Source organism: Vanellus vanellus (assembly GCF_965231255.1).
Source record: "Vanellus vanellus genome assembly, chromosome: 9".
In the NCBI taxonomy this organism is placed as follows: Eukaryota; Metazoa; Chordata; class Aves; order Charadriiformes; family Charadriidae; genus Vanellus; species Vanellus vanellus.
The window spans coordinates 1720678-1738475 of NC_138914.1; the positions used below are offsets into that span (position 1 = coordinate 1720678).

The 17798-nt window shown below is 43.1% G+C and overlaps 1 protein-coding gene across 1 annotated transcript in view; it reads left to right on the forward strand.

The window, feature by feature from the left end:
* PTPRG (protein tyrosine phosphatase receptor type G) overlaps positions 1–17798 on the forward strand; it is a gene marked incomplete at its 5' end in the record, with an annotated part of 415116 nt that overhangs the window by 376682 nt on the left and 20636 nt on the right. Inside the window, one exon of the mRNA XM_082487722.1 lies at positions 10931–11022. Within this exon, the coding sequence (XP_082343848.1) occupies positions 10931–11022 (92 nt within the window). The remainder of the gene's footprint in view (positions 1–10930; positions 11023–17798) is intronic.

Here is a 17798-nt window from a genome sequence, read left to right on the forward strand (position 1 = left end):
TGGCAGGTACCATAAGGCCAGCACGTGCCCTAACGCTTCTCCAGCAGGCAGTGATGGAGAACAGAACAACATTGCCACTTGGGGACATCTTCCTGTGACCAGAGCAAGCCAAGCTGTTGGACCACAGCTTGGCTTGGACCTTTGGGTCTTTGTTGGTCTTGTTGGACCTTTGGGACTGATGTGATGCTACCGTCACTGCAGTGCATGCTCTGGTCTGCTCAGGCTCGGCAGAGCTCTGAGCAAGGTGCTCACCCCGATAACGGGCACGGGGGATTAAGGCACCTGCTGAGCAAGTGCTGCAAGACACCTCGAGAAGCGTTGTAGTTAAAAATCTGCAAGGACGGCTGATGAGCTCTAAGGCATATGAAGAACGGGGCCTTAGACAGGGGCTTAGTCTAGTTGGATGCAAAGGTGAATCCAGCCCTCAAATTCCTGATCTAATGACACGATTTTTGGATGTTTAGACACCTGAATACAGACATCCAAATGGAGGTGCCTTAGTCTGAAGGTGAATCATGCCCAGAAGGCGTTAAGAGAGAATGAACTGATGAACTTGAAGATCTTGGCACTGACAGCAAAGCTATTGAGGCCACCAACTCACCCTCTGGAAGTGCCTCTCTGTCTCTCTGTTACTATTACCGGTACAGGGAGTCTGTAACGGAACCTGTAATGAGGCTCAAACTTAGTAGGGATAAATCCCAGCTATGCTGGCTTTTTCCAAAGATGGGAGATACTGCCTAGAAAGATCTTGAGGCTCTCCTAAACATTTTCCTTGTTTGGAGATGTAGAAGAGGCCTGTTTTCCCCCATATACCTGTTGCTAAATGACAGTCTTCTCTGACGTCAGCTGCTGCTCCCACATAGGCAGCCCACTGATATGCCTTAAAAACATTAAATGACAAAATTCTCCCTTGAACTGATTGCAACTGATGAAATGATAAGCCTCTGAACTTTTCCTCTGGAAGCTGCCAGAGGGTGTGAGAAAGTCTTACTTGCCATGATGATCCTGGAAGCAAAATATAAGTGGCATTTTCACAAAGGCAAGTTTTTCAAAGTAACCGTGTTATCTTGTGAAACCCTATCCTCACAAAAGAAATTTGAGCAGATCCCCGTGGAACCATGCGCCCACCTCCTCCAGTTCAATGGACCAACTTCTACTCTCAATTATGTGCGAGCGACCACACTGACGGCAATTTAGAGCAGCGTGTCTGAGGACGTGTAGCAGATTTGCCAGGGCCCATCTGCCGCGTGCGGTGAGGTGCTGGGTGGAGGAGGCTGAGCGGGTTTGGGTTGGCTGGTCCTGGCCCAGGCGTGGGGTGGCTCTGCCAGGTGTCTGGGCGCCAGGCGCAGCGATGTCCTGACGCGGCTCGCGAGGTTTCCCAAGCGGCGCCGGTGTCTCTGCGTGCCGCCGCTCTGCTCCGTGACGTGTCGGCACGCTCGGGGGGCGCTTCTGCGTTTATTTCTGCGCCACATTCTGCTCTTGTTTGGGCAAGCCCCCTGTTTTCTCAGGTCTATGAACTCTCAAATCAATCTGCCAGCTACCTGCAGAAGGCACATAGTGCAACTTTTCAGGTCCAAAATCTAAAAAAAAAAATCTTCTTGTAAAGGAATGATTTTACTCATTTTCTATTTCACTCCCCATGGCGTACGTGTTTAATTATTGTGCATGAAGCCACACCACCCATAGGCGTGTGCCTATCTGTGCAAATTTGCTCTGAGACCCAAATCATTATCATTATTCATAATTATCTGCACTGCTTGATCTAGAGAAACACAGGACAAAGGAGGTATCATTAACTGAGTCACCCACTGGATATTACAACTGAGGTATAAATCTAAACTCACATAAGCCTTGTGCATCTATAATCAATGGCAGATTCCTGATACTCCCCTGCCATTCAGCCCAACAACATTATTTCTCCTGTCTTCTCTCTTTGCCTCTACGCTCAGTTAATTTTGGCCACATCCATATCATCTTTGCCTGGATCTATTCACTATATCATTAGGTCTTGGCAAGATCTCTTCCCAGCAAACCAGCTCCTGTTCAGTGAGGGTATTTTTTTTTCTCTATCTGGGTCAGTAGCGGATTAAAACATTTCTGGGCTTGATCCTTTTTGGTAGAGTTGAATAAGTTAGCTTATTCAACAAGGTCTGCATCGTAGCTGCATACCCGTATGTTTTGCAGCACTGCAAAACAAAGTGCATCCCTTATCAGTTTCCCTTTTTTCTCATCACAAGACCTGCTCCGCAACAGCAGTGCCAAAGTGCTCCTCTGTGCAACTTAGATGATATCAAACAGTGGAACTAGCACAAATTCCGCTTCTACCCTCCTCCTCTTCTCCTTTGTTCCAGAGCTTTCCTGCTCTTGGGTGGTGCATTGTTCTGCATCTTGCTGGGGCTTTACTGGTTCCAACGGATGCTGTGGCACTGCTGTCAGCAGGGCTTGTTGTGAGATCAGTACAGTGATAGTTGAGGATTGACCCTATAGCAAAACTCAAAACTCTGCATAGTCTTCACCAAAGTCCAGAGAAACGTGGCTCATACACAACGCAGTGGCTGGCCAATGCAGCTGATTCGTTTCGCACATTATTCCAGATGTCTTTCACCATTTCTCGTATAAGTAAAATGCCTCAGATGTGATTCCAGTCATTTCAGCTGTGTCTAGACTACAAGATGAAGGGGCACTTCCCAGTTCTTGGATCAAGATGTGTGCAGTTTTAGGTTTAAATGGCAGTAAATTCATTTTTTAACTAGTACTGGAGTTTATAAATAGTGTATTTAAAGGAACTAGTGGCAGAATCTGGTGGAGAAACATTCTTGTGCATCTTCAAGAATGAGTCAGTGTGGGTGCATGAGCCCAGGAAATAGTGGAGTAGCCAAGTAGGTTGCAGTGAAAGGGTGTCTTGACCACCTCATGCGGTCATGCGGGGGCGTGGAGGCCAGTGCAGCCATTATCCTCCGTTATTCCCCCTTGTCTCCTCATGGTTACAAGAAAGAGTCCCATCAAGTGTCCATCCTATTAACTCTTAGCTTCTGTTAAATCTCTGCAGAATTTTGAAAACTTCTTCCTTATTCCTTCAGTAACCATGGTTGCCTTGAGCCTTTCCTGATCAACATCAGAGGTTAGACTTGATGTGTTTTTTACAAGCTCAGTTCCTGCACTTATGGCATCGTCTGGTAGCATCCACCCTGTGACAAACTGTTTCTATTAAGAGTCTCTAACAAGAGGTATCTCATTTGATGAGGAAACTGCAGGTTCCCAACAGGGGCTTAGTATCTTACTGCTTTCTGCTAAGACGTAGCTGTCTCAAGTTGCATCCCAAGAGCTAATGAGCAGAGTGCCGGGGCACGTCTGTGGCCACTCCAGTGACAGCGTCCTGAGCACAGTGATCCTCTGTGCTATGGACTGGCGAGGTACAGGGAAAAGTCCTAACTGCAGCTGAGGACTTATTTCTCAAGGGCATGAAGCTCTTCACTGAGCACAGAGGTAGTGCTCTTCAGCTGTTTAAGGCTTTATTTCTGCTTTCTGCTCCCTGCGGATTTATGTTCCAGCACCATATTGTGAATTGTACCTATCTTCAGCTTCAATTAAATTCGTGAATGCAATATTGCAAACACAGCCATTCTCTGAAGCCAAGAAAATATCAAGGTATTTTAGGGAACATCCACCTTCCTTTTTTTATCTGCTACCAACCCTGCTTCTGTAGCACACTGAAGTATTTATGGGTTTATATCTAATCATGATATTTGTAATGGAAGCTTCAGGAGTTGGCTAAATCACCTGAAGACGTGTTTTCATGGTGGCTATGTGAAATGTGGACAGATCCTTTTCTGAGAGCCACCACACTGGGCTGCGGAGAGCCCTGGAGTTGAACCTCCATGTGCTTAAATGTAAGGCATGTGTGTAATTGATGGCACGACTGGGACCTGAGGATGGAAATGTGTGAGATGAAAATTGTGTTCCTTAGCAGGCAATACCAAATAAGATCGTGTTTAATGTCTGCGCTAAGGGAAAATTCACATTATTTCATTCTCTTGGATTGAAATTGGTTTTTTGCTTAAAGGGAAGAAGTGTATTGCTATTACATTTATAATTAACGATAACCTAATCTACAGGCAGATTTGTACAGGCAGATTTAAACTGAGCTCTTATTTTGACACACATAAAATTTTATCATTAACATCTTTATATTGCTGACTGACACATGGCTAATAGCATTGTAGTAGATTAAATCTTGAAGCAAGAGATGAATGTAGCTACAATAGCACACAGGTGATTTTTCATATTCTGCTTTTTCATGTGTCTCCCCTTTATCAGAAACCTGCCCTTGTGTTCATTTGACTTGATTATAACAAATAGATAGCAATTATCTTGCTGGAAGGACTTCTGTGGTTTTCTCTCAACGTGCCCACCTACCCCGGGCTCTAAAATGTATTCAAAGTGTTTTCTGTGCCGTTTCATGTTGAAAGGTGGTTTTTATTAAAACCGGTACTTCATAAACACGTGATTACAAAAATGTGAGCATTCGTGAGGAATAGTGTCCAACTCTTAGTAATTTATTATTTTCTTAATTTATTTTAATTTATAATTTGTCTTAATTACTGAGGTCAGTGCCTTCAGGAGGATGCCAGCCTTAAAGGGTTTCAGCAGGGAGTTTGAGCTCCTAGAAAGAAACCTACAATGTTGTCTTTTTAGTATTTATGCAGATATGATCTCCACAGAAAGCAGACGCCTTCTCAATATTAAGGGGTTTAAAATGACTTTGTTTTATTACAAATTAATTGATACTCATGTTATACGAATGAAACTGTTCTTGTATTTCTGCCCATTTTTTATACAGCAAACAATGTGATCAGTCAGAAAAATTAATTATTCCAAATGAAACACGATGGCTTCAGTTGTGTTCTTATTTTAAATAGTTCAGCAAGGAAAGCCAGCATAATGAAGAATGAAAGGCTCCGACTATATAAATGTGTATAATTCAAATGCATTGAATCTAAAATGGTTTGCAGAAAGCTGGGTACCCCCCTTTTTGATGTGTGGAATTACTCGTGGAGTCCAGTATTCGCGTGAGTCAGGGCAGGATCTGGCTGCGGACTGTCCCGCTCAAACATTTCAGATTCAATCAGGGCCAAAGCTTGAGCTGCCCGTGAAGCTTCCGACCCCTGTTAGTGTCTGCACTTCGGAGCGTACACTCAATCTGTAGCTTTAGTGATTTTTGTCTCAGCTTCTCTGTAGAGGTGAACACCTCACCTCAGCAGAGTTGATAGGAGTTTTTCAGTGATCTCTACCGGGGCAGAATTTTACCCGAGGGCGCGTTATTATTCCTTGCAATATTCTTTATGATCAGCCAGTCTTCTAGAGACAGACCGAGTACAGACATAGTTGGGCTTTACACCCCCATTGAGTACTGTGCGTTGTGTGCGCTCTCACATTGCGTGGTACAGCTGCATAGACCCTATTTAAATCCATCCTACGAGTGCCCCATTGCTCGTTGTGGAATGAATCTGTTGGAATTGCGCTCCACATGGTTCTGCTGCAGCGCTGCCTGAGAAGGCAAGCTTTTGCTATAGCTCTGCAGCCTTCACTCTGATACGTGTTGTAGCTTATAGAATGGCTGTTAAACTCAGTTTGAAGTAATATGCATCCTAAATATTGATGCTAGGTATTCCAGCTGCTTGTAGGATTTTTCCACCCTCTTTGTAAAAAATAAAAATCCATGAACCCCAGTGAATGTGGTTAACAATAAAAGAAATATTTAAAAAAAAAAAAAAAGTCCTGGGATTGCATTCAATGTTCTCTCCAGCAGTGGAGAATAAGAGGGTGGAAGATGAATCGACATCCCAGGGTTGAGTGCTGCTGGGAACAGAAAGGTGCTCGTTTGCTATGGATATGGGAAAACATTTGTCAGATATGTTATTTTTCAGTGAGTTAAAAGGTCAAATCCAGTCCCACTATGAGCCTACTGGTAGATATTTCTTTCCAATCGGGAAAACTATTTTGCAGAAGATGAGAACTGTGAGGATATGCTATTGAGAGTGGATTCTCCAGGATTAATGTCACTAACAATGTCACCGGTTTCACGACTGTCATAAGCCAGGTTAGGTTTGTGCCGCCTTCAGAAAGGGCGGTTTCCATGTCACCTCACTATACCTCATGGTAATGAGTAGGCTCAACCCATCTACCCCACTGACAACTAATCCTTCTTCCCCTTCCCCACAAATCAATTAATCCTTTCTTATAGTCATCGGTCAGATCAGCAGACGGATTCAGTTCACCGCTCAGCCCCGCAGGCAGGGAGGAGGGAGTGGGAGAATCCCCTCGTCCTTTGGCTGAAGCCAGCTGTGAAGAGCACGCTGAGAATTGATGGAGGTGCTTCTGAGATGCAAGGGGTGGCACAGGGTTGCTGAGCGGCACAGTAAGTGGCTGCTGGTGGAGCAGATGGGCCAAGCCACGTGAGAGCTATGGCACATGAATCCAGGTGGCTTTGCAAATGAGAGACTGAAGTGCGGTGACTAACAAACAAATGGAATAAGCTTTCACGTTAAAAGTAAGGCATAAGATACAAGGAGTATATTGGAGTTGGTAGACTGGGTAAGATAAGAGCTGAAAACCAGAAAGCATTTACCAACAGAATGAAAGAGCTGGGAGCATCTTCTTACCAAGACTTCTTCATGTGTGTCAAACATCTGGTCTGCAGAAACACCAAAGCTCCAAACTAGAAAAGGTAATATGAGGAAACACTTTGGTTTTGACCTTCTGGATTAATTCCTGACCCAAACCCATCTATTCCAATCCAATGCCACTAAACTATCCAGTGAGCTCTCAGGCTATAAATGAATCAAAATGAATCTGAGATCTTATTATGTGGAAAATGCCATCTCTGCTACAATATCCCATTTTTCTTTTGAAATTGGCCCCCATTGCTTTAACATTACAAAGGCAGCTTATTAAGTGGGAGATAGGGGAAAATCCTTGCTGGTAGGATTACTAATTATCCAAACTTTAAATGTAGCCCCGTTTGAACTTTATTGTTCCTATACACTTTGGGCTTCTTTTGAAGGTGGCTGTCTTCTGCAGGAATGTATTAAGTATTCTGCTTTGTCAGTTGCCGTTTCTTAGAAAATGTAAGTGACGGTTTTCCTCTCCTATCGCTTTTTAAATAAACTTGACTTTCTTCTTGGCATTCTCCCTTTGTGGCAGGAAATAAGCTGCACTGTGGTCCCCTTCGGTTTTTTGGGTTTGATACTCCTCTCAGGTGTTTGTCTTGGACCAGCCAGTGAAGATGGCAACGCCACCAAAGTGTTAAATATCTAGCACAGTAATTGAGCACACCCCCACCCGTCAGCTTCAGTAGTGCCTCATTACAAAGAATATTATTATCAGTTATATTATTCATAGTAATAACTCTATATACACACAATTATTTTAAAGTTCTGGAGCCTTTTGCCCCTGTCCATCTAAGATTACTTCTTTCTCTGCATAACACAAAGGGTGAGTACATTAGTACGGTGCCAGATTCAGCTCATATTTTGTAGCGGTGTAAATTCAGAATCACTTTATTGACACTGATAAAACAGATGGCGAAACCCAAGCTAGGCAGAACTGTAATTATATCTGCGGTGTTAGAGGGGAAGGTATGTTATTAAAACGTTTCCCTCTTCTCTTTGAGTGATGTATAGGTCTTGCAAAACATAAGTATCATACTGACAATATCAAATGTCACTCTACCTTTTGGATGGGAAGAAGTATATGGTGCAAAAGGGAATATGCGCAGAAGAACTATGAGAGCTCCTAATTAGCCATTATAGGATTCCATTAATCTCTTCAATCGACTAAAAGAATTATAGTCATCGAAGTCTATTTGTCTTAAGATGGAAAGAAGGCTTAACCAAAGCCTTTGGGCTGACGATAGTGCAAGGAAAAAGCATATTCTGTGCATCTAGCTACATCTGTTGGTTTTCTTGGAGAAGGTCACAGCCATCTTCAGATAATGTCAGAGCAGATCTCATTCAAGAGTACAGAGTATATTAGTACATCTTTTACCGGAGGCCTGACAAGCTGCCCGTGGCTAAGCATGCGGATACCCCAGCTAAAGTAATTTGTGTTCCCGGCTGGCAGTTTGGAGTCGGAGGTCACGAACAGAAAAATGCAGGCCCAAATTACTTTAGCACGTTTCTGTTCCATTGGGCAGTGTAACAGACTGTAGCGTAGGTGCAGCTGCTCTCCTGCGGCTACGGGCAGGGGCAGGCCGGGCCGGCAGCCGGGGAGCTGCCCTGGGCGGCCTGTGCCTCGGGGGGCGGCCTCCCCATGGCTGCCGCGCGGGCCCTGCCACGTCCTGCGCAGTCAGCAGGGCCGTGTTATCCCAGCGCTTCGAAAGCTAGAAATCATCAGCGATTTTTTGCGTTTCTGACGTTTGGGGTTCTGATTTTATTCTTCCTAATATGAAGCAATTGCATGTGCTCCAACACGGTTTTCCCGAGTTACGCTCATGCGGCTTCAACAACATAAGCCTCCTCTCCCCAGTGAGTTCATATGTTGACAGTATTCCCTACTTAACTTATTTAACGTTTAATTGTTGCCCATGTTATCAAGCAGGGCAAGAAACTGCATTGGGTTAAGGCTTCTGGAGGGAATCGGAAGTGGGAATGCAGAAGAGGAAAAAGGGAGGAGAAACAATAAAGGATAGTGAACCACAGAGAAGTGAATTAGCAGTGGCTATGACGGAGGAGTCGTACTGCCACCGTGCAGTGATGATGATGAAAGGAAAACTAACCACATTTTGCCGTGGATCTCTGGTGCAGACCCATCCTTGAAATTGGTGGGAATTCAATGGACCAGAGAGCACGTTATCTCTAATGTATTTTTTGGCTCACGGATCACAATTAAAATTAAATTCTGCCTTCTGCAAAATTAAATTGGACAGACTGGTCTGCTGCAGTGAGTCCTTGATCTTGGTTGGTCTCAGTTGAGCTAGACTACTCAAGAAAAAAAAGACCAAATGATAACTATGGAACTTTTCTTGTGAGAGCATGTGAAATTGCTATCATAGCACAAGTTATTTTCAAGGAAATCTACGATGTATGGGTTGCTTTTCAGGAGAAGAAAGATTGTTTTGCAGACTCTCGCTATTGACTGCAGTTCCTATAGATCATTCCATTCAAGTGTCTTGGCTGCAAAAATATTAATACAAATGTCGTTATGAGATGATGATGCTCTCAATATTACAGAGAATAAATGTTATCACTTAAATATTGTAAAATGCCAGCATTTCTGCATGCTGCAGCTTTTTGCTAAGATGAGCGTACACTCATCATGTTTTGAATTCTCTATTATTCAGTAAACGAGCATGTGGTTAATTAAAGTAGCATTACTATACTGGGAGGTGATCAGATTGCAAACGTATCTTTAGCAATTGGCTCTTGTAAATAAAATAGAAGAGAGTTGATTGAAATCGGAAAACGTCAGTAGACGCAAAAAGCCACCTTAGAGCGTTACCTGATAAAATAAGAGTAGAGAAGTAATGACATGGTCAATATTAACTGCCATCAGATGGAGAGAAATCAGATTGTCAGGGATCTATAAAATTCTTGCCAAAGTAGAACCTCATTTACACATACAGATCTTCCTACCCTTTGCTAAGAAAAGCATATGTGACAGCTTAGAGGTTTTAGCTGCCAAAGATCTTTCACTCTGAATACAGTAAATGTCACATCTATTTATTTATCGTTAAATTTTGCTAAGTATCTGTAGAAATATTTGGATTTTTTCTATCATAATGTAGATGTATAAAAGTAAAAGAATCCAGATTATAATGCAGCTGTAGCACCAAACCATATGGCTGCTAAACGGGAGCAAAAATACACCACTGAATTACTGGAAGTAAACATAAACTGGATGCGATCTTCAGAAGAATATTAAATGGGATATATAAATACCAGAGTATTGCCATAAAATCATGCAATCAGACAATAGTAGCCATCAGGCAATAGATTATTTCACATGCTGAAACTAATCACAGTTGTATAGCAATTTACATTTTCAAAATGCCAGACTGAAAATATTAACTAATGAATCTTGGCAAGCACAGTGTTTCTACCAACTGCAGTGGCGCTTATAACAACATCCAGGCCTTTTCTGAGAGCGAGAAAGAGAGAGAAATAAGGCAGCCGTCCTCCACCCCAGCTCTATTAGAATCTGTCCGGAGTCCCAGGTGCTCAAAACAGTCTTGTTTGTCTTTAATTCAATTCAGGCCTTTGACTTCTTTCTTTTACAAAAACGTCTGTGGGTGATTTATTGGTATATTGGGTGGAATTTGCACTGTGCTGAGCAAGAACAAATGGTCCAGCGGAATACATATTCAACGTTATGAATAGCGCCTGGCATGAGAGAGAACTCAAATTAGTGTGGGTGTTGCGTTGCCTGTTCTTTTGCTCAGCGACAGTTTCGTGACAAGTCCATTTGGATTGTACATCATTGTGTAAAAAGGAAAACGTTAATAACTTTCAGGAGAAAAGCCTGTGTCTCTGCTCAGTCTGGTAAAAACTTACTGGGGGCAATTGTCAACTGTACTTTCATATTTTGGGTCTCTTCTTTTTATGCAACATGGAAGGAGAGGAGGCCTCTTCGTGCCATCCGCAGCCACCTTCGAACTGCGAACAAGAACTAAATGATCCTTGAACTTCAATTGGGCTTTGTAAATTATCATCATGGGGAATAGACTATCAGTATCCATAACTGCAGTGCACAGAATTAGAAATATAATATGAAGAGTTTACTTTAAAATGGGCCAGATTCATCGAGATTTCTTATTATTGAACTAGCTCTGCCCCTGGAAACTCAGATCTAAGTGATACTGAGTGAAGACTTTCTCTCCTGAAGCTTTTTGTGTGAAACAAATAGCAACTCTGATCTCTCTTTCTTTCTGCAGATGATATGGAAGCAATTCCAGTCAAGCAGTTTGTTAAACACATCAGTGAGCTGTATTCTAATAACCAGCATGGATTCTCGGAAGACTTTGAGGTACGATTTAATGATCCACCAATAAAATGTTATTTTCCTAAAGTTAATTGTCTGTTAATAGTTAGGGACAGCGCGACATCTGTGTGATGTTGTCACGTCAGGTAAATGCAATGCTCAAATGTATCAGAAGAAATAGGGAAATACCAATTTGCCACCAGGTACAAGCAATGTGGGACTGGACCTCTACAGGTGCTTTGTATCCGTCACAGATTTGGTGCCTGTGAGGGGGTGCCCTCCTAGGTTTTTATTAAATAGGAAAAGCTGCCTGCAGTCCCTCAGGAATGACATGGAGATAAAAGCAGTTGGTTTTAACTCCAGGCTTTTCTTACAATCTGCAGCTTATTTTACTCTTGTTGGCCCAGAATTTGCTCCTCTTAATCACACTGAGAAGTCACATACCTCTTGAGTAGCCCAAAAGGAGTAAAGTAGTGCTCACTATAAGTGAGAGTAGTAGAATTTGGTCTTTTCTGAAAACCCAAACTATGGGTCGGTTCCTGGAGTCCTTGTTCATCCTTTGTTCAGCCAGGAAAGATTGCTGTTGAAGTCATTGCTTGTTTGGTTCCCGTAAAACCAAGGAGAAAGGCTTCAGGATTTAGTTGGTAGTATTTACCTAATTAGACTATTTTAAACTTTGCATCTTGTTACCTGTTTAGGACAGATTCTGACCTCTAAATCTGCTATAAATTGGAGGCAATTCCAATGAAGCGTAAACAGTTTTCCACCTCTGGGTTACCAAACGGGTATTGCACAAGCACAGTAAACATCCCGCAGTGTGCGGATGGGCTGCAGAGTCAAGCCTTAATAAGCTGAGGTTGGGATTCTCTGGCTAGATTTTAGGCATTTATTTCATTCAGTGTAATCACAGTCACTGCTGAACTTTTGGAGGTATTGAGAAGCAGGAGGAGCCCCAGGAAACTGCGCTGCCGGCATCCCCGCCAGCAAAAGGAGGTGTGTTTGTGCGATGCATGTGGATCAGAGAGGCAGCTCTGCTTACAAACAAGGCAATGAAGCACAATAGGTGGCCTAATATCTACGGCTGCTTCACTTACTGCAGTAAAGACAAGACTGTATGCAGGAATTGTTTTTAATGGGATCATTTAAAACATTTATTGTTGCTGTTTGGTTACTGTCTATAAAGAGTGGCTGCTTTGTCTCATGCCCAAAAACCGTTGTGTAAGTTAGAAACATTTTGTATTCATGAGGAAGGCAAATGTGTAAGGTGTTAAAGTGATTTAGTTCAATTGACTGCTGGCTGGATGGCTGAGCAGGAATATTGAGGCATTTAACAATGTTGATGGTATTCAGGACAAACATTTATTCTCCAGGGAGTAGAATTTGATCAGGATGATCAAATGCGACTCACTCTTCTCAATTATTTATGAATGGCGACCCCAGTGCTATTCATCACAGCTGGGTTTTACACCATTTAATTATTCAAAATAATCAGCAACACATCTGTAAACTTGGTCTGGCTTTAAGCAGGCTTTGCTTCAGCTGTCGCAAAATCACTGCTATTAACAAATGTTGGACACCTTCCGCCTGTGTTTTAGCAAAGAAAAACACAGCTTTAATGGCCCTATTTTTTCCCTTCCTCCTGGAGCTCCCTGCCGCGTGTGCCAGGCCGCGGCAGCCAGTCGGAGGGATGGCTTTGGCCAATTAGTCCTGTTCTGGGGAGCGCGGGGTCCCCTCTGAAAGGAAGTTAAACTCCACCGACTGCACTGCACACACCACATTCTGTTCTCTGTGCTGGCTTAAAATTTGGAGCGTCTCCTTTGAAGTCAGTATAGCTACTCCAGGTGTATTTCTCCGTGGCTGAGGACTCGGCTTCCTAAAGAGTAAATGAAATGTCCTCCTAGAGCAAAGAGAAGGATTGGGAGCAAGATGATCCCTGTCTGGGTAAACCATCCGGCTCCCTTTCATTGCTTATGTTCTGCCCTGCTGACGCCTCGTGGGCCTGATTTTTGTCCAGTGATGGGACAGAAGAGTTAAACCAGGGTTTTTCACAGAGCCTGTGGGTAAAATGTTTCTCAGGTGCCTAAACTGACTCAGAGATCAGAATCCCAGTTTCAGAAGTGGCTGAGGGGTAGAGGAGCCTGAGGTTACATTTATACAGCAGCTATTGGAAGCGGCTAGTGGTGTTACCTCTCACGTCCAGTCAGATCCAGCCATGGCGTATGTGCTGGAATCGTATCTGCCAGCTAGGGTGAAGGCTTAGCTAATGTTTTGGGGAGAAACAGCAGGGTTCCAGCTGAAGCAGAAAATGCGGTGTCACAGGGCTGCAGCCTTGGGTGGAAAGTACCACAGCCTATCGTGCCTTCATGCCCGGGGAACTTCTGAAAAGAGGTATTAGGTTCTGCAGTCATCTGAGCTTTTTACAAAAAAAAATCTGCTCTTTACATCTGAAAGGAAGAGAGAAGAGGATGGCAAGGAGATGCTGAAAAATGACAAAATGGAACTTCCCAAAGATAGCCAATGCATGGGATTTTTTTTAAATGAGAAAAGGACCAAGAAAATTCTACAGAAGTTTCTGCGAGAGGAGGTTTGATGGTGGGGCCTGTGGAAGGAAAGACTAAGCTACGCACTCACCTATTCTGCCCGATGTAGAAAGTAAACATTCTCCATTTGTTTGTTGCTGGTTTTTGGTGTAAGTCTCTTCCTGTGTTTTTGGCAGCGTGTCGTGGGTTGTATTGAGTTGGTTTTTACATGAAGAAGATTCCTTTGAAGGTAAATTGTGTGAATACTCCCTCCTCCTCTTAAAATGAGCTGTAATTACAGCTAAATATTTTGTGAATGTGCTCAGGAAGCGATTTATGTGCAGAGGAAAAAAGGACTTCGAACTCATAAACCTTTCCTTGGAAAGTAGATCCAAAATGAATCCTTATTCCCTTTGGGTAACCATAGTGCAAGTAGCCAGCTTTATTGTCTGGTGATAGCTGGGCTTTCTTGTATATACAGAATTGTTAAGATTTCCTTTGAGTCCTATGATTTTTCAATTTTTGATATAAACTAGAAATATAAGGCCCAATTTAATACTGAGCAACAAATAGCTTTTTAAAATAAAGTCCACAATCCTGCATCGCCAGTGCTGTTCTCTCATATAACTCTGTATTCCACCTTGGAATTTGTTTAACCAAATACTGAAAAAAGTTCAAGGAGGTTTTTGGCTTGCTCTTGGGCAGCTCCAGCACCCTCTTGCCATGGCATATAGGGTGAGGAACCACATTTTTACAGGGCAGTGCTGGGGCAGGGTTTAGTGGCAAGACTGAACAGAGATTGAGAGGCTTCCGGAGCCAGAGATTATATCTGCTCCTTGTCTAGCCAGAGATTCTCTTGGCATCATTATGTTTAATAGTCTTTGATAGATCTTCCACAAATTTCTAATTGCCTCTTGAACTCTTTTAGACTTCTGCATCCCATGCAAGGCATCCCATGGCAATGAATTCTACAATTTGTTCCACAAGAACGGACTTCCTTTTGCTTTTAACTCATGCCTAATAACTTCTCTGGGTGCCTCCTAGTTTTTGCATTACAAAGTACATCCCTATTCACTTAAAAGCCTCACGTGATTCTGTCTGCCTCACTCTGTCTGCCCCTTAATCATCTGCTTTCAAATCTGAAGAACTATTTAATTTGTTTGGTTGAGAAAGCCATTCTAGACTCACGATGACTTGTTCCTTCTGTACCTTTTTTTCTTCCTTTACCGTATCCTTTTGAGATGGGAAAGCCAAAACCGTGCACAGTATTTAATGAGTGGGTTTACTGCAGAGTTCTGCAGGAGCAAAGTGGTGTTTTCTGTTTGTTTTTCTATTACTTTCCTCCTTCCTACCATACTATTTGTTTTTTAACAACTACTGAGCACTCAGCTGACACCTCCAGAAAACTATCAGCTGTGACCCCAAGGTCTCGTCACTGAATGGGAATAGCAAATTGGGAACCTGTCAGTACGTATGTATAGTTAGGGCTGTTTTTCCCAAGTACATCACTTTGCATTTATCAACATTGAATTTCATTTGCCATTTTATCACTCAGTCACTCAGTATTGCGAGATTGTTCTGCTTCCCTTCACAAAAAGCTTTTGTTCTAATTATCCTGAATAATTTTGTATCACGAATAGACTTTGTCTCCTCTGCAGTCCATATATGAATGGAATTGGGTTCTCTTAAGTTCCCACTGGTGAAATCCGAACGCTGACAATTCCTGGGCTGTGAGTCCCACCTTTAACCTGTTGGTACACAAGGCGAGTTTTCCTTTTGCTCCAAGACAGATCTGTTTTTTTAAGTAATGTTTTCTGAGAGGCCTTTTCACAAACATTTTGGAAATCCCAATATGCTATTCTCTTTCAGACTCCTTACGGACTTCTTCAGGGACCTCTCCATAGTGTGTTAGAGGTGTTCACTACCTCTGCTATTTATTACAGCGTCTAGCAGTTTGCCCCACAGAGAAGTCAGATTGAGTGGGCTGTAGTGCCTGAAATCCCTTCTGGATCTCATTTTAAAAACTGATGTCACATTTGTCATCTTCTGTTCCCCTGATAGCCTGACCATATAGGGTGCCCTCCAAATTCTGGTTTCAAAAAGAGTGTGAAGTGCCACCTCCCACAGTAACGCTTTTCACTCCCTCCCCCTGGCCGCTTACTGGAATAACACAGTAAGTTTCTTGAGTATCCGTGTCCTTTTGCTCTAAGAAAGGAACGCTAAGCCAAGAAATCGCCCTCCATCCCCAAAGCGAACTGTGAATTTTTATGGTATAATGCGGTATTGGGGTTTTTGAGATCAGACAATTTTATTTCCCTCCTCCCTAATTCTGGAGTGGGTCGGTCAGCGCTGCTGCGGGAGCGATTAGAGTGGGTGAATGCAATCTCCGCAGACCTCTCCTGCCCGTGGCCGTGTGAGTGTAATGATTCATTGCCAATTTGGAGTCTGAACAGGCTGGCTGAACTTGGAGGCAGGCTGTCTAGCTCCCTCATCACATAAATTGAAAATATCTTTATACTCCAGTGGCACCTTCTTCTAAATGTCCTGAAATGTAAGAAAATAACATAAATCTATATCTTCAGTGATGTGGCAGGGAGTTGCTAACGTTACTCTCATGGCTGCTGCTGGTTGGGGCAGGGGTCACTCGCTCTTTTTAACCGTTGACCTCAGCATGTTATTCTCTAGCGAAGGGCTGCATTGAAGACAGAGAACGCTGCCCTCTGCACATTTCTTGAGACACTAAAAACGCTGTGTAGTTATACTGGCATCCCTTACAGATTAGACACAGCTTACACCAGACACATGCTTACAACTGCATCTACACCGAGGAATTTGGCAGTAGAAAGATGCCATTTCAAAAGCATGCTGCTAGCAGACATTACTGCACTGGGAGATGTTTTATAACCCTGGCCCCAAACTGCCATAATTAGAGGTATTCCCAGCCTGTGCGTTGCTGTACTGAAACCAAAGGGAAGCAGCACCGCGGAGCTGGAGGAGGAAGGATTGCTGCAGAAGAGGGTCTTCCTGGAGCGCTCCATTCTTATCTCGCCGCTTGACCTACCCTAAGAAAATGGTATTGTGAATGAAGAGAGAAATTTGAAGAGAAGCAGCGAGAGAAGTTCAGATACATGGGCTTTCTCTTACTAACCATAGTACCGCAGCCATACCCAAAGATTCTGCGTGGAAGCCCCGCTCAGAGGAGCCGTAGCCCCCCAGGGGCAATGCCAAGGCTTCAGTCGGACGCTGACGCCTCCCTGCCTAATGAAGGGCAGGATACTGCAAGCAAACGGTCCTCCGCCATCCTCTCCTCTCTCATTCGTTTATATGCATTTTTAGCTCTCTGTTCATGATTCCCCCACTGTTATTCCTGTGTTGAGTCCTTTCGGTTTGTTTATTTTCTCCTTCTTTCCAGGCTGTCCCCAGCTCACCTCTCTCTTGAGTGCTGTCGGAGAGTTTATACTAGTGCTAAATTATTGCAAAAATCTACACTATTCCTGTGGGATATCTTCAAATACTGTCTTCTGTCTCTGTTGGTATGCTGTCTTCATGTTTGCTGTGATAAAACAAACAGCAAGAGCACTACCACAGAATTCTCTAATTTGGGATTAAAATAATAGATCAAAAACGATTTTAGGGATGGATGGACTAGCTGCTTTCATGCTGAAAAATATCACAGTAATATCAAAACGTAGCTGTGGATCTTGTCTAATTTAGTCCTTCAGGTCAGGATCCTTTCTTTGTTCACGATTCCTCCTCATTGCTATTCATAGGCTTTCACAGTTCAGCCCCTGCCAGGACATCAGACTCAAGTAATGGGAAACAACAGCAGCACTGCGTAAGGCCAAATCAAGAGACCGAGTTCCTGCTCAGTCACTGTAGCAAAAATTCTTGCTCAGAACCTAATATTGCCAGCAAGACGCTGGAGCAGTTTGATTTTACACTTAAATGGAAATTCTTTGAAGTTTAGAAGAAACTAATCTGTAACTTGTTTCAGAAAGGCAATGAAAACGGGTCGTTAAACCTGGGTGTATCAAATTGCAATTAGCATTAGCATGGACAATATAATTAAAAGGTAAATTAGCCATAATAGCGTAGACTAGAACACTTTTTACAGTAACTAACGGTCAATTGAAACCATGTACTTTGGTTTCTTGGGTTGTCAATGATAAGTTGAAAGGACAGAATAAGAGCCTGTATCCATTCATCTTTGGACAGTAATGTGTTCTGCAAAGTTAAACATGAAGAGCGGCGGTGTGCTGGCCAGCTGCCCTTAGAATCGGCGGAAGAGACTAAGCGGGATTA